At 51.1% G+C, this 19,454-nt stretch overlaps 9 protein-coding genes across 9 annotated transcripts; 4 read left to right on the top strand and 5 right to left on the bottom strand.

The window, feature by feature from the left end:
- Positions 1–575: 575 nt before the first annotated feature.
- N7532_011645 (class I SAM-dependent methyltransferase) lies at positions 576–1,532 on the top strand (the record flags this gene model as incomplete). The annotated part of the gene is made up of 2 exons (XM_056624136.1): positions 576–640; positions 698–1,532. 2 exons carry the CDS (start codon positions 576–578, stop codon positions 1,530–1,532), a joined length of 900 nt encoding a protein of 299 aa, XP_056469124.1.
- Positions 1,533–2,126: 594 nt separating this feature from the next.
- N7532_011644 (FAD-binding oxidoreductase) lies at positions 2,127–3,969 on the bottom strand (the record flags this gene model as incomplete). The annotated part of the gene is made up of 3 exons (XM_056624135.1): positions 2,127–2,846; positions 2,903–3,278; positions 3,359–3,969. The coding sequence occupies 3 exons, from the start codon at positions 3,967–3,969 to the stop codon at positions 2,127–2,129; spliced, it is 1,707 nt and encodes a 568-aa protein (XP_056469123.1).
- A 711-nt stretch (positions 3,970–4,680) lies between these two features.
- N7532_011643 (uncharacterized protein) lies at positions 4,681–5,625 on the top strand (the record flags this gene model as incomplete). The annotated part of the gene is made up of 1 exon (XM_056624134.1): positions 4,681–5,625. One exon carries the CDS (start codon positions 4,681–4,683, stop codon positions 5,623–5,625), a length of 945 nt encoding a protein of 314 aa, XP_056469122.1.
- Positions 5,626–6,058: 433 nt separating this feature from the next.
- On the top strand, positions 6,059–7,652 carry N7532_011642 (uncharacterized protein; the record flags this gene model as incomplete). The annotated part of the gene is made up of 4 exons (XM_056624133.1): positions 6,059–6,573; positions 6,645–6,900; positions 6,960–7,412; positions 7,476–7,652. The coding sequence occupies 4 exons, from the start codon at positions 6,059–6,061 to the stop codon at positions 7,650–7,652; spliced, it is 1,401 nt and encodes a 466-aa protein (XP_056469121.1).
- Positions 7,653–8,063: 411 nt separating this feature from the next.
- On the bottom strand, positions 8,064–9,076 carry N7532_011641 (uncharacterized protein; the record flags this gene model as incomplete). Its single annotated transcript, XM_056624132.1, has 2 exons — positions 8,064–8,772; positions 8,841–9,076. 2 exons carry the CDS (start codon positions 9,074–9,076, stop codon positions 8,064–8,066), a joined length of 945 nt encoding a protein of 314 aa, XP_056469120.1.
- A 2,878-nt stretch (positions 9,077–11,954) lies between these two features.
- On the top strand, positions 11,955–12,910 carry N7532_011640 (HIG1 domain-containing protein; the record flags this gene model as incomplete). Its single annotated transcript, XM_056624131.1, has 2 exons — positions 11,955–11,995; positions 12,100–12,910. 2 exons carry the CDS (start codon positions 11,955–11,957, stop codon positions 12,908–12,910), a joined length of 852 nt encoding a protein of 283 aa, XP_056469119.1.
- A 677-nt stretch (positions 12,911–13,587) lies between these two features.
- N7532_011639 (uncharacterized protein) lies at positions 13,588–14,228 on the bottom strand (the record flags this gene model as incomplete). The annotated part of the gene is made up of 2 exons (XM_056624130.1): positions 13,588–13,972; positions 14,026–14,228. The coding sequence occupies 2 exons, from the start codon at positions 14,226–14,228 to the stop codon at positions 13,588–13,590; spliced, it is 588 nt and encodes a 195-aa protein (XP_056469118.1).
- A 917-nt stretch (positions 14,229–15,145) lies between these two features.
- N7532_011638 (transcription factor SPN1) lies at positions 15,146–16,573 on the bottom strand (the record flags this gene model as incomplete). Its single annotated transcript, XM_056624129.1, has 4 exons — positions 15,146–15,404; positions 15,464–15,942; positions 16,002–16,462; positions 16,546–16,573. 4 exons carry the CDS (start codon positions 16,571–16,573, stop codon positions 15,146–15,148), a joined length of 1,227 nt encoding a protein of 408 aa, XP_056469117.1.
- A 1,280-nt stretch (positions 16,574–17,853) lies between these two features.
- N7532_011637 (putative nucleoporin) lies at positions 17,854–19,336 on the bottom strand (the record flags this gene model as incomplete). Its single annotated transcript, XM_056624128.1, has 3 exons — positions 17,854–17,952; positions 18,011–18,666; positions 18,733–19,336. The coding sequence occupies 3 exons, from the start codon at positions 19,334–19,336 to the stop codon at positions 17,854–17,856; spliced, it is 1,359 nt and encodes a 452-aa protein (XP_056469116.1).
- Positions 19,337–19,454: the final 118 nt, after the last annotated feature.

The following is a 19,454-nucleotide window of genomic DNA, read 5'->3' as shown; positions in this document are numbered from 1 at the left end:
AGTAGCCACCACAGCGCTGGGAAGATGCCACGACGAGAACCGCGCAGCGCCGGATGAATCGTTTAATTTATTTTTGACCTAAACAAGGCCCCACTAGTGTGGCCCTTCTTTTTGCATTACTTAGCAGAAGAAATTGAGCGAAATGAGCCGACGCGCCCCTGGTTTCATGCATTCGGAGGGTTGACAAAGGGCTGGAATCGGGCGGGCTGGCTGACTAGACCTGGAGCGGATTTCGCGATGATCGGCATCTGGAACCCTCTCCTAACTGGCGTGGCAAATGTGAGTATCTGCCGCTACAATTGACTCAAGACCGTAAACAGGATCCAGGTCCGAACAGTCCCAGTCCGGAGTATTCCCCAATTTAGATTCTAGACCAACTTTGGCTCCACCAAACCCTCCGTCAGCATGCCTAGTGGCCAGCCGGCTTGTAATGGATCGCCCATGCTCAAAAGCAATTATACTACACTACGTCGCCGCCATGTAGCCATACTCTGAAGGTGATTTCGCCCAAGTTCTGCAAGAATAGACAAACAGCATTCATTCTATCATTACCTTTTGGTCAAAATCAACCCAACATGGCTGCCACGACTATGGAACGCGGCTATCACAACACATCATCGTCATACGTCCTCCCCAATGAGTGCGATTTTTTAAGACCCATGCTGAATTGAGCCCTTCACTAATATATGCTATGTAGCGCCATTGAGCAGGATCGACTCGATGCGCAAGCCGATGCCATTGTGGCCATGATTGGTGGTGCTCCGTTTTTGGCGTACAACCGTCATCTCACAAACGCCTCCAAGGCAGTCGATATTGGCTGCGGAACTGGTGTTGCAACCCTTCAACTGGCTGCTCTGCTTCCCAACGCAAACGTGGTCGGTGTTGACATTACTCCCATTCCCGCACCTGCACTTGCTGCTGCCTCGCCCAAACTGCAATGGGAGACTGGTAATATTCTAGATGTGGACATGGAGAAGCAGACGGACAGCCTCAGCCGTGGCGCATTGGCACCAAACACTATTGGCTACTTCTTTGGACGCATGTTGTTCCTGGGTATCAACGACTGGCGCAAGTACTTCCAGGTTGCCAGCCTCATGCTTCAGGACCAAGGCATCATAGAGCATCAGGACCTGGATTGGAAGTTCTATCGTGTCGGCACAGACGAATGCCTCAGCGATAACTGGAAATGGTACGCCCGGCTCATGGAAGCCGTCAAGAAGGCCGGTCTATCCGAAATTTCCGGATCCAATGCGGCCTCTCTCATGGAGACGGCTGGACTGAAAGTTATTGAAACTCGGAAGTTTGAGTTTTCGTTTGTCCCGTCGGCCAAGACTCCCAACAGTCAAGCAATGGGTCGATACGTGCAAGCGAAGCTGATGCCAAACTATCCAGAGCTGATGCGAAAACTACTGGGGTCGCTGAACATTGCCAACGACGAAGTGGAACAGCTCATCCGCGATGCTTTAAGAGACCTGTCATCTGAGGAAGGAATTCATCAGAAATACACTGTCACTATTGCAAAGAAAGCATGAAGCAGGTTCAATTGTCTTGTTCAATCTGGATCAGGAGAGTAGTAGTGCATGCTGAGCTTTCTTCTGGATAGAAAGGACAGCCAGTCAACGCCAATGTTTATCATGATTTATGTTTATTTTCTCAGACAGTTTTTATAAGGACAGAATACTCCAAAGTTGGAATTCACCAACGCAAAGTTAGAAAACCCCAGTCAAATACTCCCAGAGCAACAGAGAAAGGCAATACTATTAGATGATATATAGAACTGTTATTTTCCTGCTCATCAGCCTATACCGTCACGGGACAAGATGAGATCAACTCAAGAGATAATGTTGCTATATTGCGAGAATACTAAGTGGAAGAGGAAATAGAGACGTACAGGCGCGTGGACGCGTGGACGTGTTAAGTGCTATTACCCTCCGGTCTACTACCCTGCCACTCCGGACAGTCCCGTCAAATAAACGTTTTGTGATGCCGACTACTTTTCGGGCTGGCTGATAAATGGCACAGCATTCAAATAAATGACCAGTTTTCATGTTACTTTACTTAGTACCTGCGTTGGTCCTGATGCCAGTAGTATTCTATGCATGTTTTATTTGCTAGTTCTCATCATTCTAAATCTGCTTGTTATATTGCTTGTATGTGGTGGGCCACACGCCATTCTTGCCAGGCGAGAGGATACCCTTTGGATCAAGTGCATCCTTAATCTTCTCGCTTAGCTTCATGTGCGCACTATCGTTAAAATTGTAAGTGCCCGCGACCTGATCCATCAGCGCCAGATGGGCACGGTACTCTCCCCATCCACGATCCGCCGCTTCCTGAATCAGAAGCTTGATGAGCTCGTGTGCGCGAGTGCGCATCTCGGGGTCCTCTCGATCGAAGAGGATGCAAACAATGTGATGGATCTCGCGCACACCAACAAGGAACGCGCCGAGGAAATCAAAACCAAACTCCTCGCTGCGACGGCGCGTCAGCTCGTATTGAGCCTCGGCATCGTCTCCAGTGAGCTTGGCGATGGGCGCAAAGAAGAGATGCCCACCATTTGGCAGCCACGATACCCAGTCCAATTCAGTTATAGACGGGATTCCCACAAATGTATTCTTTCTCGTTTGCAGCGCCTTGTCGTGAGGCCGGTCCTCGGGGAAGTAGAACTTGGCACCCGGGATCTGGCTGAAGGCGCTTTTAATGACCTTCCAGAGAGCTTCGCGCACCTCTGGCGGTCCGTACATGCAGCCGTAAAAGTTCCAGCGGCCAAGGCCTAGCTTCTCAGCAATGGCATCAAGATCAGCACCCGTTAGAAGCTCCTTGGAATTGGTATAAGAGCTGCGAGTCCCCTAGTTTCTTTAGTTAGATTTGGCCCGTACGGTTTGGCGTAAAATGTGCTACATACCTCCATAGCCGCGCTGACAAGGATATTGTCCAGCTTTGGCACGTTCTGGATAACCATGGAAACTCGCAGGGGCCGCATGATCTCGACAATGCGATTCAGATCATCATCTCGGGGAAAGGTGATCATGTACGTCTGCGAGCCACCCGGGTTGGGCATGAGCCAAACGCCCATCTTTGTTACAATTCCCATGTTGGATTGAGAAAAGATTCCATCGTGATGCGGGCCAAAACCGTAGTTAAACAGTTGCCAGCACTCATTCGGCTCTTGCTCGTGGGGCGGCGCGTTCTTGTCTGCTTTTGGGTTGGGCAAAGCACCCATGCCCGTTCTTACCAATGATCCGTCGGGAAGAACAACTTCCAAACCGCAGTGCATCATCCTTGATGAGTCAGCTATTTCTTCTTGAAGACCCAAGACCGCCCAAAACAATTAAGGGAGCAAAAAGGCAAACATTCTTACCAGTGATCTCCGTAAGGAGTATAACCAATGCCTCTCTCCATAGTGTTACCAATGACAGAGCCGCCGCCCAAGTCAGGACAATCGGCCCAGACCTTGTCTCGCAGATCATGGTCAACAAGGTATTGGTGCAGGTCAAAGAAAGAAACACCGGGCTCAACAAGAGCATAAGCACTATCCGCGTCTACTTTGAGCACTTTGTTCATGTTTTTGCCCATGTCAAGACCGATGCTGCCGGGTACACGAGGAGCAGCACCTCCATACCCAAGGTTTCTACCCATGGAGAATGGCCAGACAGGTATTTCCATCTCATTGGCAAGGCGCATGATGTCCTGGACACCAGGAACATCCTTGGGAGCGACAGTGCATGAGTGGAGGAACGCCTTCTTTTCCAAGATGTGGAACATGTCATGCATCTTGGAGCGGTCCATATAATCTTGCTGCTGGAGCTGGTCATCACCAGCCACAACAACAACATTTTCGTCACCAACAATTGCGCTGGCACGGCGCAGGAACTCATGAAACTTGGCTGAAGAAGTGTTTGGTGGCAACGAAATGGGTTCAGGATGAGTAGGGGTAGCCTGCCCCTGCTCTGCACCATTCGTGTTCGACATGATTTATAGACGTTGATATCTTGACTAGAGTGTCCAGTCAACACAGCCAAATTCTCTTCCTTTTGCAGGATTCAAGTATATAAGTATGAACTTGAAGAGCATCACGCAAACAAGCTGGCTCGATAATGGTTAGCAGCGGGCTAAAGAAAACCCACCGAGTGCTCCCCCACTAAAGGATTGGCATGTGACTGAAACAAAACGCGCCTCGGAGACATATGGGGCTGACTGAGCTCCCGAACTGGTGGAACGGGGCGCCGCTGCCATCCGAGCCTGATGTCGGCCCTAGCGCAACGGGATTGACCCACATTCGGCCCTTACCGAGAGATTCCTCCAAGTAAGACTCTCTTTTCGCTAGATATTATCTATCCGACGTGCAGGTACCCGCAAAATCCACCGTGATGTCGAAAACTGCTTCTTCATGATATGTGGCGGATGCAACGTATCATTTTCAGCGTCAACACGCAGTACAGAAACAAAACGTACTTTGTTGGTAGCTGAGCATCTCCGCAATTTCTATCCTGCATAAGGCATCGGTTACATCCGCATGAGACATGCACATATTTGCCCCAAAGTTTTACAACAACAAGGGTCCTCATTTAATTTGTAGTATAAATACAGTCTGCTTAAGCTGGACTATGAGAAGCCTATTCAGGCACTATTAGTTCCCCCACTGGATAAAATAGGACGCCAAAAAAACAAACTGGTGTAACCATGACCCCTGTGGCAATTATTACTGGTGCCTGCTCCGGCATTGGGCTTGCCATGTCCAAGGAGCTCATCCATCGCGGCTACAAGGTGTTCATGGGCGACATCAACCCCCAAGGTGGCGAGGTGGTTGATGCCTTGGCACCCCCTTCCGGTGCCCCTGCACCTACATTCGTCCGCGGAAACGTTGCTTCCTTCGAAGACCAAGCCAGTCTCTTCGAAGCTGCCTATTCCTTCGCCCAGCACATTGACGTCTTCCTGGCCAATGCAGGCGTGGACGACAGAGAAGATCTTCTCGCCGAGCCTGTCGATCCAACTTTCACCGCCAAGCCAACACCGTACAATGCAGCCACTGCCGAAATCAATCTAGGCGCTGTTCTTCAGGGCTTCAAGCTCATGGTGCACTATAGTCGCCGTGCCCAATACGATGCAAAGGTCGCAGGCTCCGCGCCTCCCCCACTTGGCCGCATGGTTGTCACTTCATCGACATTCGGACTATACCCATTTCCCACGAACCCAGTCTATGCCGCCACCAAACACGCCACAAGGGGACTTGTCCAGAGCCTGGGCCGCCGCGCTGAGCAGGAAGCAAATTTCACGCTGAACGCCATCCTGCCGGCTTTTGTGCCCACGCGTTTAGCCCCCGAGGGACTGGTGGCCCAGATCAGAGACAGAGGCTACATCACGTCCATGGAGACTGTTGTGAAGGCGCTGGGTTTGTTCCTGGGCGAGACTGCGGAGCTGCCGGATCACGTCCAGAGAATCGAGCTTCCTGGTGCTGCAGCGGGTGATGGGCCTCTTACTGGAGAATGTGCGGAAGTTAGCATGGCTGAAATTTACTTGCGCGGATCTGTTCCGTTTGCGAATGACAGCCAACGATGGTTTTCGGAGGATCCAGATGGCCTTTGGTGGGACGGGTATCAGCAGAAGAGAGCGGCAGATAGAAAGTGAAAACTAGCTACACTGCTTTCTAACTAGCTCGCAATGTATTCCTGTTCAAGGCCATTATGTAATTGTTAGGGGCGTTCACTGTTCGTGTTTGACGTGGCTTGATATGAGCAAGAGCTGAAACTCACTCGAACGCCTTTACTTGTTCTGGCAGTCCGTAGCGGTAACAGTGTATGGTATACGTTCGAGGCTCTGCCTGGAACGATCCTCCCAGTCGAGGCACCGCAAAATATCCCGAGCATAGCCCTATCTATAATTATTGGTCCGAAGGTGCCTGTCAAAATAACGGGCACGGGGTGGAGACGTTCGCCGCAGACGACGCTTGCTATTATTAGCCATATATAATCTCCAAATTTTCTCGGTGGGATTTGCCGCTTCTGGCCCAATACTTACCATTCGCTTTCAACAAGAAAATCATTAACTTTCAACAAAGACAATGATAGAGACGAACTTCGCCTTCGTTTTGCCGGCAGCGGCTCTCTTGTGCTTCCTTCTGCGGGAAGTCTGGAAACAGCATATACACTTGCAGTCCCTCAGAAGTAGCGCTAGAGAGACCTGTTTCCGGACCCGGCTCGATTCACTGAGGTCTCGTAGAGGTCAAAATGAAGCCGTCGACGTTCTGCTGAACCTTATCGAGCAAGATGGTGCCGGTCAGTGGCCACCGCTTGTTGTATATGACGATTGGCCGTCAGCTCTCCAGCCATATAAAGACATATACCACGAGGTGGTGCCACAACTTTCTTCTTCTAGTCCACTTCTTGATGATGATACTCTCATGGCCCGTCGTGAGTCGTTTCGGTCTCACATGCGTGAGCTTTTGAAAGAGCGGATAGATTTGCTCGAGGTGGAAAGGCTGTTGAACGCGGCCGAAGCCGGCAACTGGACGAGCCTCCGCCGTGAGCAGCTGAATGGTGTTTATTGTGCGGTTGCTGTTTTAAGACATGCGTACAGGTAAGTTGCAATCACTTTTTCGGGGGCAAGATGACTTGAAAGGCTCTTTTGCTAAAGCGGTTGGTGATAAGATGGGCAACCATCCCCGTCGTAAAAATCGCACAAGCCGAGACCGTGATAGACTTTCCCGTCGAACTTGATAGTGCTTGGGCCCCGCTTCAACGACATTTTGGCTGCGCCGCAGAAAGCGGAAACAATACGGCAAATGTATTGTATAACTTCACCCCTGATGGCAACCGGGTGTTTAAGATCAACATTGGCCAGTCAGATGAGATTGTATCGTCCGAAGAGGCATTCTTCCGCATGTTCTACGACATTGAAGCCTTGGTATGGAATTACGACCTGGTACTACATGGTGTTGTTTTGATTACTAATTATGAAAGTAGGCGCGTATTGTCTATATTGACATGGTTGAGGCGATTGTGGCATTTGAGGAGAACCGAAAAGCAGACTCTCTGCGACGCCTCCAACAACTCAAACCCAAGTTGGACAAGATCTATCAACTTTTCTATGACGGCCTGGTTGATGCCAAGGTATCCCGTAAAGTTTGGCTGAGCTACTGCCAAGGCTTTCAGGGTTGGGGTGTTGGCCGGGTTATCGATGGCCGCCATGTCAAGTATGACGGTCTATCAGGAAACCATGTTCTCATCTTTCAAGCAATCGATGCTTTCTTTGGCATGGAACGCTATCTTATCGACGAGAACATGACCCGCTACATCCCGGTCCGCCAGCGCGAGTTTACGAGCGTCTTGAGGCGGCACTCTATCCGCGCCCAGATTGAAAAAGGGGAAGATGAAGAGATTCGGGCGGAGATAGGCAAGCTTGTGCAGGCCATGAGAGTAAGTTCATTACCATACACCATTCCATCCTCATAGCCTGTTCCGCTGACACTGTGTCCAAAGGTCTTCCGCGCGGCACACAGGACACGAGTAATCCCATACCTGAAGCAGCCAGCGCCAGAGAGACTAATAATGACGGCGGGCAAATCCGTTTTGGAGAACGAGGACACAAACGGACTTGCAGACGCCTTGGCCCCGCTGAACAAGATGATGACGACTAGACTGCAGGAGACTGTCTAGGTGTTGTCTGAGATGAACTGCCAGAAAAATAGACGATACGGAAGTGGCAAGCTGTGAAAGGAAACTAGACTTTGGATTGTAATAAAAACCCACATGTTGATTTCTTTTCCGCGAAAGGTCAAGGATGTTCGCACAGAGCTTGCACTACACAACCCACCTAGCTTAGCAGGCTGTTATTGATTTTAGTTGTACACCGCTGCATCTACCCTAAAAAATCATGATTCATTCATCTACTGTAGAAATGTCTAGACGTTTGCTTGCTCTCAGTAAGACAGAAACAGGGGCAAGGCCGAGGTCGATCTTGCATCAAAGGATGGCTCGCAAAGTGAAAAAAAATGCTTACCGAACCCAAGTATACCTAAAACTATGGACAATTTGAAAACATCGCGTTCGTAAAATCGTACTGCACACTCACCTTGTTTTCTTGGCGACGCTCTCATTTATATACTGGAAAATGCCATCTTCTCGTCGCTGCAACTCCCGCTGGGCCATTTTTGTTAGAATCTCAATGGTGTCGCCGCGGCCCGTCTCTCCAGCACGGTTCCCGGTACGGTTCGATGCCGGACTCTCGTCGGTGTCCAGGTCCATGGAGCAGCGTGGGGCTGCCGTGTGCTTCACGAACTGCCGGAGCGACTCGCGGAGATTCTGGGCCGTCTGGGAGACGAGCTGCAGGTGGATTTCGGCGGCCGACTTTCTTGATACTTGCAGCCGGATGCCTCCAATGTTGATTTGCGGGGCTTCTTCGGGTGACGCAGCCCGCTGCTGTCGCTGCTGCAGCATCGCGGTGGGAGAGCCTGTGTCTCGCAGCTCGTGTCGCAGCTTCTCCATGGCAAATTCATAGGCCTCGAGAAGATAGCTGTAGCAGCCCAGTATGAGCAGAGACGTCATACCGTGGCACTTGGCAATCGGCACCGGCGGGTAGCACAGCCCATTCTCCTTGAGGCGCTGAAGTATCTCGGTCATCTCGGCGTTAAGCCTGTAGATGACCTCCATGTCGTCGGTCATGCTGAAGGACACGGCGAGCGACTCGGAGAGGGCGATGAGCTCGGTGTTTATAACTACGAGCCTGCTGTGCAGGCTCTCGCTCTTGAGCGAAGCGGCGGTAGAAGGCGCCTCGCTGCTGGAATGGGCGTCATGGTGTGTGCCGCTGCTGGAGCGGTGAGCGCTGCCGCCCCCGAGGGCGAGAACAAGTCGGCGGCAGCATTTGAGCTTGCGGTTGATGCCGTACGCGAGCCACTGTGTATCGCCTCATCGATGGGCAAATGAGGCTGCCCGTAGTCGTCTAGCAAGGGCTGGTGGTCCCACAAGTAGGCGGCAGTGTTCTCGTCGGAGGGGAGGTTGCTGAAGAGGTCTAGGCTGCAAGCGGCAGACGGAGGCAGGGTGATGAATGGTTCGTCTACTGTGTCATGTCTGTCAGCTTCCATGCCAAGTACCTATGATGCAAGGGCAATTAAGAAGAGCAAGGTTCGCGACATACTGCTCATGGCTGGAGTTGGGCGTTGGCTGGACGAGCTTGACTGGCCTGTCCCGCGACCGAGCGGACGGCCGGCCTGGCCGCGCGGACTGTAGTTGCAGACTGCGCCTGATCGTAAGCACTTGTGGCACTGGTTGGACGACGCATCCTTGGTGCACCGCGTTTTGGCGGCGTAACAACGATCGCAGGTGGATCGAATAAGGCTCATGCTAGCGTTTTTGGTGGTATCGCTTCAACGCTGGTAGAAAAGCTGGTCGACCATGAAAAGCAGGCGTCTTCCGGTTGCGAATTTGCCAGCCCTCTGGTTGCGACGCAAGACTGTGCAGGTAGTAGGTACAAGGAGAATACGAAATGGAACAAACTGCCTTGCCTGGTCTGACTCGAGGAACCGATTAGTATTGGCGCTTGGTCAAGGAAAAAGAAGGGAACAAGAGAATATGAATGTCAAAGCAGGAGCAGCGAACAAAACATTTCTTCTCTCGGCTGGCGACGAGAATCGGACAGCGGCCTACAGGGGCCAAAACGGTAGCCTGGTTTGTAGCGTATGGAGTGACTACGGTGCTACATTAGTGCAGAATTTTAAAACTACTTTTAGGCGATTTTGTAGTTTTTGTAAAATTTACACTAATGTAGCACCGTACGTGACTCGTGATGCTGCATCTCAGCAGGGGCCAGGAGCCGCAGTGGAGAGAGCTCGAGGGCCAAAAAAGACCTAGTTCTTCAGCTTGTAATGAATCTGCCACCGTAGTTCCCAGCGTAATCGTAGAAACACAGTCGTCAATCTCCGAGCCTGACCTATACCGCAACTTAAGTTTTAAGCCGAGCCGCCAGAGCAGCCATACGAAATCTCAATATATGCTGTATTCACAGGCAGCTACTGGGTAGCGGACTGGGTACTGGGGGACTGGAACTGGGTACTTGGTTTCAGTCGCTCTAATAGTGCCAAGTCGCTAGCTGGTTACGGTGACATCTTGTGGGCGCTCCGGGCTAACGACCTTGGGGTCCAAACTCGCAAGCCACAATCGTGATCTTTCCGCACATCTACATCTCTGTCTGTGGCGTCGTCTCACTTTTCCTTCGGCTCGCCTTTAGCTAGAGGAGTGGCACTATCCCTACCAGTAATAGCAAACATTGCTACTCGGTGCCAACTTTTACTAAGGCACTGTGTTTTGCCGACCTAATAGCGCTTAGACTGCGGCAGAGCCATGGCTAGCCGCGGTTAACCAAAACCAAACCCTCCTCCTAACCGCCCGCAGTGCAGGCGGCTGTGGTTAGCAAGGTGTTAACCGCAAGAAAGCCATGGTTAGTTTGCGGGGCTGCAAATACTGCAAACATGTGATTCTCTTGGCGACTACAAAAACAAAAATATCCAAATTACTCACTAAGTATATGTTACTGAGCGAATCTGAACGATCACTGAGCGGTCATGATTGGTCACTGTGCGATCAATGAGCGTTAGTCATTCCTCACATGGCCCCACTGACCTGATCATTGAGTCTGAGCCTGTGCTGATATCTACTCAGTGAGCCTGAACCTGAGCGCCCTCATAAAAGCGGCGGCAGCCGAGACAGGAAAGCCCCACCCGCCAGACATTATCTGGTCTATATTGCTGCATATACCCGGACGTTATGCGTTTTGGCTTCCGACACCAAATGAGTTGGAAGTGAGACAAAAGGTTAGCGCGCGCGTGCACATTGAGGAGCGTGATTCTTTTATCTTCTAGCGTTGGAAGCTCAAGTAACAAATTCTATCTCAATTATCACTTTAGCGCCCGTTTTAACTGCGGGAGAATGTGTCAATCATTAATCAGGGGTGATTGAATCGATACCCGGGCACAATGCCCACAATCGAAGCTTACACTTACTATATACGTAAACGCCCGAACCGGTGTTCTGGTTTGTTTTGAGGTTGTCGATAATACAAAGTGCTCAGCCAAAGCTCAAACCAACATCGACCTATATTACGCTGTCACCAGCTGCTACTTTTAATGAGAAGCCTTTCCGGACACCGAATTAATGTTTGGGTTCTCCCATCACGACATGCTAGATGCAGCTAATGCAGAAGCGGCTCTTCCAGGCTGTCACTCCTACATGGGTGTTTGAACTACAATTGACTATGCTCGGGGACGAACTATCCAGGAGGAATATCACAAGTAACCAGCACGATAAAATCATTCGAAAGCCTCTTGTCGAAGAGTGATATCATGGCATATTTTGAGATGATATGTGTGCTCCTTGCTTATGCCTTGAATGCAGTGGCAGTGCTGAAACCGAACAAGCAAGTCCGACATAACGCGGCTCGAAAAGCGTCTATGATCGATACCTTGAATTTGTCTATGCGCGATTATTTTTATTTTTTATGTATTGCCAATTCACCTCCGGGAATGCGGCAAGTACTATCTGACTCATCTGTCGTTTCTTTCTATCTTTATTCTTTTCTTTCCTGGTTACGTCGGGCGTTCGGGATTGATCGGGATAGATGATATGGGCTTGGGCATGTCACAACAGTCGCATTTGACAGATTCTGGCCCTGGAAAATGAATAAGCATTTCGGAGATCCGCGCTAGAAAACTGTCGAAGCCAGTTAGAAGGCGTGTATTATGATCTCTCGCGAATGCCCCGGTTTTTCGCATCGCGTTCCTGGGGATTCTGAGCGCTGAGCGAGATCCCGCCGAGCGGCACCCGAGCTTCTCCCGGCGGAAAGCCCAGCAGATCCCGCAGGTCACGTCATGCTTTCGGTCTCTCGGCCTTTGCTCTACGTCGGACGATAAAAACGACTTCCTCTTTTCTTCTTCCACCCCATCCACACGTCACACACCGCATATCACCATGAAGCTTCTCACTAAGGAAGAGGAGGCTGCTCACTACAGGTACGATTGACTTTCCTCGCCCAACAACCCCCCGAAGAGCTTGACATAGCTCTCCCAATTCGCATCATGCCATACCAAGGTACTGACAAATCTCCGCGACACAGCTCCGTCGTCAAGGGCGGAACCTTCGGCGGCCTGATCGGTCTGGCCGGTGGTGCAGCCGGTGTCCTCCTCGCCGCTCGACGATACCACACAATCCGCAACCTGACTCTGCCCATGAAGGCTTTCCTGGTGACTTCCTCCGGTACCTTCGTGGGTATTGTGGCGGCCGATCACGCATCGCGCAACTTCGAGGCGCAGAACAACGCCGAAAAGCAATGGTACGAGAACCGTGAAGAGCGTCTGCGCGCCGAGGAACTGCGCGGCCTGACCTTCACCGACCGCGCTGTTGCCTTTGCCCGCCGCGAAAAGTACAAGATCGTCGGCGCCACCTGGATCGCCTCCATGGTCGGCTCTTTCGTCCTGGTCGGCCGCAACCCTTATCTGTCCGGTCAGCAGAAGATCGTCCAGGCTCGTGTCTATGCCCAGGGTCTGACCCTTGGTGTTCTGTGCGCCTCGGCTGCATTCGAGATCTCGGATCAGCGCCGGGGTCGTGGTCTACTTGATGCTGCTAAGAAGAGCAAGGAGCAGGCCAAAAGGGAGGCCGCTGAGTCTCAGCCCGCACGCCATCAGAACCAGGAGGAGGGCGATCTGTGGAAAGACATGGTTGCTGCTGAGGAACAACGCCTCAAGTTGAAGCACCAGTCCCTGTACCAGAAGCAAGGTGAGGCGCATGCGGAGGAAAATCAAGAGGCCGGCGAGAAGAAGCCTTCTGAGTCTGACTCTGAAAAGAACAAGGAGGAAGAGAAGGATCAGCCGAAGGAAGACGCGAAGGCTGAGAAAGCCCCTGCTGAGGGTGAGAAGAAGCAGGCTTAAATTATGCCTCCCTTGGTCGTATTGGACCTGCCCCGAGGGACATTCCACTGCACAAAATTACCTCAACCTCTTATCACCAACTCCGTCATGTTCCGAGCTGACATTGACCTCGCCTTTCTTTCGTCCTGGGAACATCATGGAATCACCATAGACCGCGAGACGGGAAACTGTTCCTTTTCCAAGAGGCTGGACCATTTGGATATTCCTTCTGTCCATTCCTCGTACATATTGCATCGGCGTTATATCTTTTTTCTTTTCTCTCTTTGTTATGTCTCAAGGTTTCATGCTACCCAAAAGTCTAGTATATATGGTTGTGTATGATACTTCGAGGCGGTTTGGGTAATCTCTCTGCTCTAATGAATGAACTGTCCATGTTTACCAAACATTGATCCCCACTATCGAATCCATTTTCCAATGGTGTTTCTAAGAAGAAGGATGCGAAAAATTGCTCATGCGTAATGAGCTCATTGAAAACTCCATTCCCATTGGTAATTTCGGAACTGGTCTCTATGAAAGTTATCCTGCATCCAAATTGCCATATTCATTTTCTCCTAGGATTGCCGTTCTTTTTCTTTCTAGTTTGGTGGTACTCACACTTCATCATCATACTCGGCCTGCTCGCCCTCGTCCTCTTCGCTGTAGTACTCGCCACTGATCAGACCCAGCACATCTTGAAGTCATTCAAAGGTACAGTAGTCCTTTGCAAGATCGACCAGTTCCTTCAACCTCAGAGAACGGTGTTCCTCCCGTCTGCCATTCTTGACGGCATCTCTTTCCTCATCTGACATGGTAGAGACGATTTCCCACATTGCGTCTACCATATTGCTTTGGTTTCCAAAATTCTTCTGTACCTCGTGGCGCAGTGTGTCATTGGAAGAGAGCGCGATACTCTTGCCGATCTTTTGCAGAACAGAGAGACCGTTGAGATTGGTCTTGGGGATTTGCAAGCCGCATTGTTTCACGATTTTAAGGTCATGTTCAGTTTCAGCCACCACGGCGAACGCCACATCATATTGCGCTGAGCCCCGCATGCCGCGAGTGTGGTTGATCGATCTCCAGATACTGCTGACGTAGTGGTCGAATGAAACCATGCGGTTCCCCTCCTTTTAGCGGACCTGCTCTGCGGCGTCTTCGAAGACTCCGCTATGTCGGCATCTTTGGTCGCTGCCTGTACGAGAAACGTGTTTAGGTCATTTCGGCTGATCAGCGAGACGTCTGCATGCAGCTGCTCGACGGTTCTCTTCTGTTTTGCCGGAGAAGCCTGGGTTTCGTGGTCATCGACGGTGTTGGCACGCGCACACTTGACGACCTTGGCCATGGTGGTGTAGATTTGTCGTTGTGGTTGGGGTGAAGATTCATGTAACTTCCTCTCTGTTCAGAGAGTATTTCATCTAGTATTGGAGAATGAATAAATGAGTATACAGTACCGTATAGAGAAATCCAGACCCTTAGAACCCCAAAGATATCAAGACCTGTGGCGAGACGTGTCCATCGTAGATCAGAATACTATTATGTTCGTCTGTCATGTAATCGAATAATAGATAGCCCCCGGTGGCGCACCGATAGAACATCGACCGCGGAATTCTCGTTTCTCTCGTTTCTCCACCATCCGCACTTGCTATGGCTCGTCTGCTGAACTGCATTCCGTGGTCGCAGAGGCATGTAGGATTTTCCGAAAACACACCTCGCATATCTCGAAAATAGGCAGAATCTCAACAGCTAGAGCAGGCATATTTAATACGGACGATGACCATCGCTTTCTTATTGTAAGGCGAACATGGCTATTTATTGGTACGGCGGCCACAATGAAGGCAGCGAGGCGGGTTTCGAAGTGCAGGATGATTCATTCAAGGATTGGCAAATGTCAAGGCTTGACCGTCCATTCCTAAGAGAGAGCACCTGTTCAACGACGTTGAGTAGTTAGATGGGTGAATTTCACGCCGTTAGCGGACACCAGCGTCATCAAAATGCATGGAAAAATGATGGTGGGGGAAAGTGTTGGCCTCACACAAATAAGGCTCTTTCGGCACTTCTCAGATATTGAGAATGGATTCAACGGCTGAACATCTTCGGAGAGAATAATAGAAGAAAAATAAAGATAAGGCAAATAAGAATAGAACGCAAACTCCCTGAAACCAGAACCCTTCCCTATACGAGCTGGCGCCAAAAAATGAATAATACAAGATAACATAAGAAGCAGCTTTCAAAGGCATAAAACAAATCATGTAAATTGGATCAATGACGTGACGCCTTGCGTGCCGCATTTTGTCGGGCCTGCATTTTGCGGAAGCGATCCTCGCCGCTAGCTCCCAGAGGTCGTGCAAACCGGCCTGGCTGCACCTCTCCTGTCTGTACAGGAACAATGTTGTAGCTGACTGGGGTACGGTCGACACGGGCACGGTTGGCCAGACGAGGCGGAAGCATCTCGCGAGCACGAGCTTCAGCCTCAACAGCTGCAGCGGAAGGCTGCTGGAGAGTACGTCTGTTGAGTCTCCTGTTTCAAAGTTAGTTAGCAGTGAACAAACATGCCTATCATATAAGGTAGATACGTACGAAGGGTCGAATACAGCTTGCTGGAAGACACGCTTGGAGTAGTCGTCGCTGCGCTGCAAGATGGGCCGGGTCCATTCGGCCAGCAGCTTCTCCGCCGTTTCTTTGATGGAACGTTCGGTGCGCTTGCTCTTTGTGTAGAAAACAACGACCTTGCCAATTCCGCTTGCAATCAGGGCATCTTTTTTGATCGGAAGGCGGGTCAGAGCATTAAGAAGATCACGCTGAATATTGAAGGCTGGCATCGAGCCGTCGTCGAGAGGTTCAAGAAAGAATTTCACACCTTCGAGGAGGTTAATATCAGGGTCGACCAAACTGCTCTGGTACTGAGTGCGGTTCAGCATCGCCAGAACCTCCGGGAGGAGCTTCAATTTGTGCATGGCGGGCTTGCCCTCTCCGCGGCTTATAGCATCCATCTGGGCGGCGTGGGTCATGCGCTGACGCATCTGCTCGATTGTTTTATCGGCCATGGCTTCGAGGTCCTGACATCATAGTTAGCATCGAAACAATAAGGGTGCAATTGTCTTGATTGTCCACGCACAATGCCATCCTGCTTGCGAGCTCTCCTCTTGGTAGGTCTCATGGCTTCGTCCATTTTACGATCAAGAGCCCTCTTGCGACGCTCGGCGGGGTCCATAGTTTCGTCATCGGTATCAGGTTCCTTCGTCTTGTTCTTCGCCGCCCTGCGTCGGGGTGAACCGTCTTCGACAACCTCTGATTGCTGCCCACGACGCTTCTTCTCTCGACGACCTTCCTTGTGGCGCTTGGGACGGCCTTCACCCTCCTCACGCTTGCGCTTGTGACGACCGATCAGTCTCAAGTTCTCCTCATCGATAGCTAGCTGGGGACGGTCCTCAACATCGACATTTTCGGGGTCAAAGTCCTCGAATTGGGCCTCGTCGACTTCGGATAGTAGAGACTCATCGTCTGAGATTGCGGCTTCGTTATCGTCATCCGCTCCACCGGGTTGATCGTCCTGGTTTTCATCATCGCCGGCGGGCTCTGCTGGCTTCTCGTTTGCGTCATCGCCAGCAATCGGGGTCGCGACCTTTCCATCGCGATCGGGGAGGCAGCAGCCGGCGAACCGGGAGCGTGTTCGGGAGAGGCAGACATGGTTGGTTTGAGAGGTGTGAAGATCAAGGATGACGACGAAAGAGCTCGGAGTGTTGGCGAGATTGGGAGGTGATTAAATAGATTTTATCAAGAGAGCGCGAGAGCGCGTAGTGGATGGGTTCAGGTTGAGGTCTCTCGGCAAGATGAGCAGGCGCGCGCCAGGCCAGCAGTGAATGACAGCAGTACCTGCACAATATGTGTATAAAGAGGATTCGGATTATTGGAAAGCCTTCCGACAAGGCAGGGGACGTAGAGTGAGGTAATCGAGGGACGCAGAGGCAAAACCCAAGAGGCGGAAATCAAAGGAGCGACCACTTGGTCTGTGCTCCCGTGATTTCTTCCCCAACCGCTGGAGAACTTCCGCTTCACTTCAAACAACTCATCCACCCTATTTGACATCCCTTTACACAACCACAAACAGCAAAATGTTCGCTCCGGGTAAGTTTTACGACTTGGCGCGCTTCGCTCGATATCGAAAATGACCACAAACTGATGATCGATTTCCGACAGGCCAAGAACAAATCTCTAAGGAGGAGATCAAGGTTCGCTTCGCCGCATTCCGCTTTCGCCCTTTGCTACTGATCGATATCTAATAACTTTTTCTAGGCTGGTGAGGTTGAGGCTTGCCAGACCATCAAGATGGCCGTCCTCGGCGGTGTCATGCTCTACCTCTGTGAGTGAAACCCTTCGATGACATCCGCCCTGCCCTTTGTACTCGGCCAAAGGCAGTGGATGGAGTTATTTGGAAATTTCTATTTGGGACATCAATCTGACTAACTTGCAACAGCTCCCTTCGCCATCGACTTCGCTAAGAAGTTCCTCTAAAAGAATCGACCATCATGCTACCAACTATCTTCTGGCTGTTATGAGCACCTGGTCATATTGGACAATGGAACGAATCAACCTTTCGCATTTGGTTCTAGGTTGAATGCAAAATAGTTTTTGAGCATTTCACAGGTCAGAATGACCGTGAAATTCTTGAATCTATTTGCTGAGCCCGTGACTGGATGATGTATTATTATTATTGTACATGCCTGCTTTTCTCGGATTTTTCGGATATAGAGGTCAATGGAAAATACGACTGTGGCAGGGTGCCACTCGGATTACTCAAAAACTCAAACTTGAATCTTGCAACGTGGTGTACGTGCTTGAGATCTTGATTGATTCAGATAATGCATGATAAATCCACTCCACCTTTAAACGCCTGTGCTCCATGCCCTTGAATACTTGTCCCGCAGATACAAAGAAAGACGCGAAATGTCAAAAGCCAGGTGTTGAGATCAGTTGCCGTTAAGCTTCTGCGCCTCATCGAATTCCTTCTTGACCGATCCGAGCTCCTTCTGAAGGTGCTGGATCTGAGCGTGATAATCGTCAAGGATCTACAACAGATCATTAGCATACAAACAGACCATAGAGAATGAATGGGCTGCAACGAACCTTCTTCGCCGTCTTCAGAGTCTGTTCGTCAAGCTCATCGTCCCCGTTCAAGTTCGTATTCGCACCCACGCGCTCCATCTCGGCCTGAAGGCGCTTGCCGTGCTCATGAATAGCCAACATGCGAGCCCAGATCTCCTCAGAACGGCCACTGACAGAAGGATCAAAGACTGAGCGCTCCAATTGATTCAGCTTCTTCTTTAGCTCCTCCTCCGCATCGTCCATGGCGTAGCCTCGGTTACGCAAGACCTGAGTCTTGGCCGCAAGAGCAAGGCACCGCTTGCTCAGCACCATGTGCTTGCGGCGGCAGTCGGCAATCTTGACAGAGATCTTGAGGTCGTGGCGTGATAGCATATCCGTTAAGCAGTTGTTGATTTCGTGGAGGCGGCGTTGCATCATTGCGAGGAAGTCTTTCTGGCGCTGAGCACGCTTGCCAAGCTCCCAGAAGCCCTTCACAAGCACGGGGACGTAGCCCGGGTCGGGTCGCTTGCGCAAAGCCTCCTCCCATTTCGTTTCGTCATCCTCGGGGCCGGGTTGATAGAACGGCGCGGTATCCTCGCCAACGTTATTGTAGAGGTATGAGCGGAACGGGGAGGAGCGACTTCCCGCATTCCATTTCTCCACGACAATCTCCAGTTGCATAGGTACAGTTCGGTGAACTAAGATATAGCAGGTGGCTCGATTAAAAAATTTATTCCAATGAAAAGGATTGTTCACCCACTTACCTCCGGTGATAGCACGGCCAGGAGACCACAAGCTTGACGACAGGGATTGTTGTTGCTGAGCCTGGGGTGTGGCCATGGTGGTCTGTCCGAACTGCGACTGCTGGTTTTGTTGCGTCTGCTGCTGTTGTCCTCCAAGTGTAGATCCGCCAAATAGACCGCCCTGTTGCTGCTGAGGCTGCGACTGCTGCTGCGTGCTGGCGGCGAGGCCAAATAGGCCACCACCAGTCGAAGGCTGTTGAGCAGGCTGTTGAGTTGAGGTTTGTCCAAAAAGCCCACCAGATTGGGCTGGCTGGGTTGGTTGCCCAAGACCGCCGCCCAGTAAGCCACCAGCAGGCTTCGCGGTGCTCTGTCCAAATAGGCCCCCAGATTGTTGCGGTTGCTGAGTTTGAGCAGTTGTAGAGGATCCGAACAGGCCACCTCCCGAGGTATTTTGTTGCTGATTCTGTGTCGCGCCGCCGAACAGTCCTCCTCCCGAAGCAGGTTGGGCGCTGGTAGTCGTACTGGTGCCGAACAGACTAGGCTTCGGTGCTGTGTTACTCGCGGTGCCTCCAAAGAGACCGCCGGAAGAGGCAGTCTGGTTCTGGGGTTGGCCGAAGAGAGACATTGTTAATGTCGCAATTGGGCGCGAAACGATGCCGGAAAAAATCCAGGATCAGCTCCGATTTGGAGGGGTGCCGGTGGAATTGGTAAGGTAACTTGTGAAATACGATATGGAATGATTG

Source organism: Penicillium argentinense, assembly GCF_028826775.1.
Source record: "Penicillium argentinense strain IBT 30761 chromosome Unknown utg000011l_segment0_segment0, whole genome shotgun sequence".
Taxonomy (NCBI): Eukaryota; Fungi; Ascomycota; class Eurotiomycetes; order Eurotiales; family Aspergillaceae; genus Penicillium; species Penicillium argentinense.
The sequence above is the reverse complement of the archived record's forward strand: the minus strand, read 5'-3'. Positions and strand labels throughout refer to the sequence as shown.